Genomic DNA, 2,693 nt, shown 5'->3' on the forward strand with positions numbered 1-2,693 from the left:
TAAGTGATTAAAAAGAACTGATACATGTATAAAATTATTCGGCCAGAAAACAAGCAAGAATCTAACATACAACTTCACAAGCACACCATAGTGAACACTCAACACTCTCCATACAATACTACAACTTTCCACAATACTCACTTCCTCATGAGGGAAGTAGAGGTCATGGAGCAGAAACTGTTGTGTTATCGAGCCCCTCCCATGAAGAGCAACCCGACATCCGATAGCCCCATCTCCGGCTAATTGCCCCCCGAAGGCCAATGAAACGCATGCTTATTCATCTATCATGGTCAAGTTCCACGACTTTATCTGGTTCAGTTGGGTGAAGTTGCCAGTGGAACCTGCAAATACCAAATATATCTTGTCCTGCAGAAGCTGTGATAGATCAATATAGATATCTCCTTGGTAGACATACCGCCCACCGATGCTGTGTTGTACTAGAAATACTTGGAACAATTTCGATGTGCCGTGGTACCTAATACTGACCCATACATCAGACCCACTTGAGAGGATGATGGAAACATTACTAAGCGGGTACTGCCGAATCGATTTGATGTTGTTGATGTCGATGCCGATATGGTTGCCGTCAAGGTCATCCTCATAGCTCTTCCTCGTATCAAACTCCACAGCTACTACTGGGTCTGTCTTCGTGCCATCTGTCGTGGCATTACATATGCCAAGCCATTGGCCACTACTGTTGCTGGGCAACGATGGATTTTTTGTGAGAACAAATGCCATACCTTCTCCAGCCCCATTCTGACCGGGGAGGATGTTGAGCAGGAAATCTGTCCTGAACGAGGTGGGCGCCATGCGCTTGTTGTTCCACAGCTTGAGGGTTTCCCTTGCATAAACCACTCTCCCCGACTGGTGGCGCGTGTTTCCGGTACTTGGGGTGATCTGCAAGGCACCATCTGCAATTCTTGAGCCTGGGCTGAAGGTGAAATCATCCATATTGACTGTGTTGAAGTTGGGATAAGTAAACTGCAAGCAACTACAGGTTCTACTGCCTAGGGCTAGGACGACAATAGCTGGATAAGCTATACAGGAAAAGCTCAACATGCTATTGGTATTGGGCATTGTCATGCTAAATGGTTCCTATAGCTTCCTACAACCTTCTCAAGAAAGAGGAGTATTTATACGATCCTTGTACTTCACTGCTTCTCATTACGGAGGCGGGAAGGAGTTGACAAAGTACATGGAAGAGACATAGACAATGGGAATCGTCAGGATAAAGCCTGGGATAATATTTGTGCAGCTGCAGAGAAACAGCCCAATGTTAGACTAAGAAGTGGTGCGGGCAAAATGTTGTGACATATGCTACTCACCAGCAATATGTTTGACTATGCGATTTCTCACCTTCTTTTCACAAGAGAGGGATGAAAGAGGGACATCTGAGAGGATCAACAAGGTCTGTTTAACAAGCGGAATAATGACATTAACTTAAAAAACATCGATAGGTGGAAGAAAACTTATCCGTCACAACATGATAGTGCCAGCTATGGACTTGGGTAGAAATCCCTTTCATCCAATAATTCTTTATATTGGATTCCTTGTCAATGCAGAACTTGTCTCCAGGAAAGCTCTTACAATTTACAAGTGTACCACATGATGTAGTCAAAGAAAACAAGTATTGTAACTCGACTCGCTTAATATATGTGTAAGTTATACTTCGACAAGACATAGCCAATGGGAATCATCATATACAGCCGGCAACAAGATGTTCAGAGTAATATGTTTGACTATGCAATCATCTCCTTTTTTCCCCTAGCGACAAACTAAAAGAGGGGCTTATGGGAGGAATAACGAGGCTGTTGAACGAGTAAAACAATGTAACATACAAAAACGCTAAGAGGTAGAACAAATTGATCAGTGACAACTTGATGGTGCCATACCTCTTTCTTTTTTTGTGAGTGATGGTGCCATCCCTCAAGTAGTCTCCACTGGCATGTAATACCGTGGAATGTTGAACTTGATGATCTTATTCACGCGTTTGATTTGGACTTGGTGCTTTTGTTTCTGTCTTTTATGCTGGTGTGGAGATCTTGACAAAATTTTGATTGCCCTACACTTGGAGATTTTGTCTTCTAAACAATCTCTTAAGGGGATAAGTTCATGGTTTGGATCTGACTCAAATAGGCCTTATCTGCACTGCTTTTTATTCCATCATATGTTTTTTACATGGTCTACCAATATTGATATGATAAATTTGCAAAGTTGATGATAGCCAAGGCAACTCTAGCATGAACTTGCACCTGTATTTACATGTTGCCTGTGTTCCAACACCAAATATATGTGCCAATTTGCGCAAAAAGATTAAAAAATAGTTTCTTCTGAAGGCATCTCTTGAAGCCAACAATGCCAAAATATCTGAAAGTCTACTGCTGACTGAAAAAAATTCAGAGAACAAAATATTATCTTCTGTCATAATATTTCCTCAATGGATTCCCGAGGGGATTCTGCCCCCCTGCTAGCAGCGACGGATCCTGAGGTCGATCCGCTGGGCAGGTCTGCCTCTTCCACGGGAACTGATCCCGAGGCGGATTTGTTCCCTGGTTCGGGGCACATAAAATATGGCCCTTGCACTTCATTTTCTTCATCATTTTCTTGTCCATTTTCTTCTGCAACATCATACAACTCATGCACAGTGGTTTGAGGGTTAGTCAACATATGATCATCATGGTTTCGTTCCCCTT

The 2,693-nt window shown here is 42.7% G+C and overlaps 1 protein-coding gene across 1 annotated transcript; it reads right to left on the reverse strand.

Moving 5' to 3' along the window:
• Positions 1 to 257: 257 nt before the first annotated feature.
• On the reverse strand, positions 258 to 1,128 carry LOC125523049 (putative L-type lectin-domain containing receptor kinase S.5). Its single transcript, XM_048688085.2, has one exon. The coding sequence runs from the start codon at positions 1,081 to 1,083 to the stop codon at positions 274 to 276; it is 810 nt and encodes a 269-aa protein (XP_048544042.2). The 5' UTR covers positions 1,084 to 1,128; the 3' UTR covers positions 258 to 273.
• Positions 1,129 to 2,693: the final 1,565 nt, after the last annotated feature.

This window comes from Triticum urartu, chromosome 7A (genome assembly GCF_056163025.1).
Source record: "Triticum urartu cultivar PI428250 chromosome 7A, HENAU_Tu73, whole genome shotgun sequence".
Classification (NCBI taxonomy): Eukaryota; Viridiplantae; Streptophyta; class Magnoliopsida; order Poales; family Poaceae; genus Triticum; species Triticum urartu.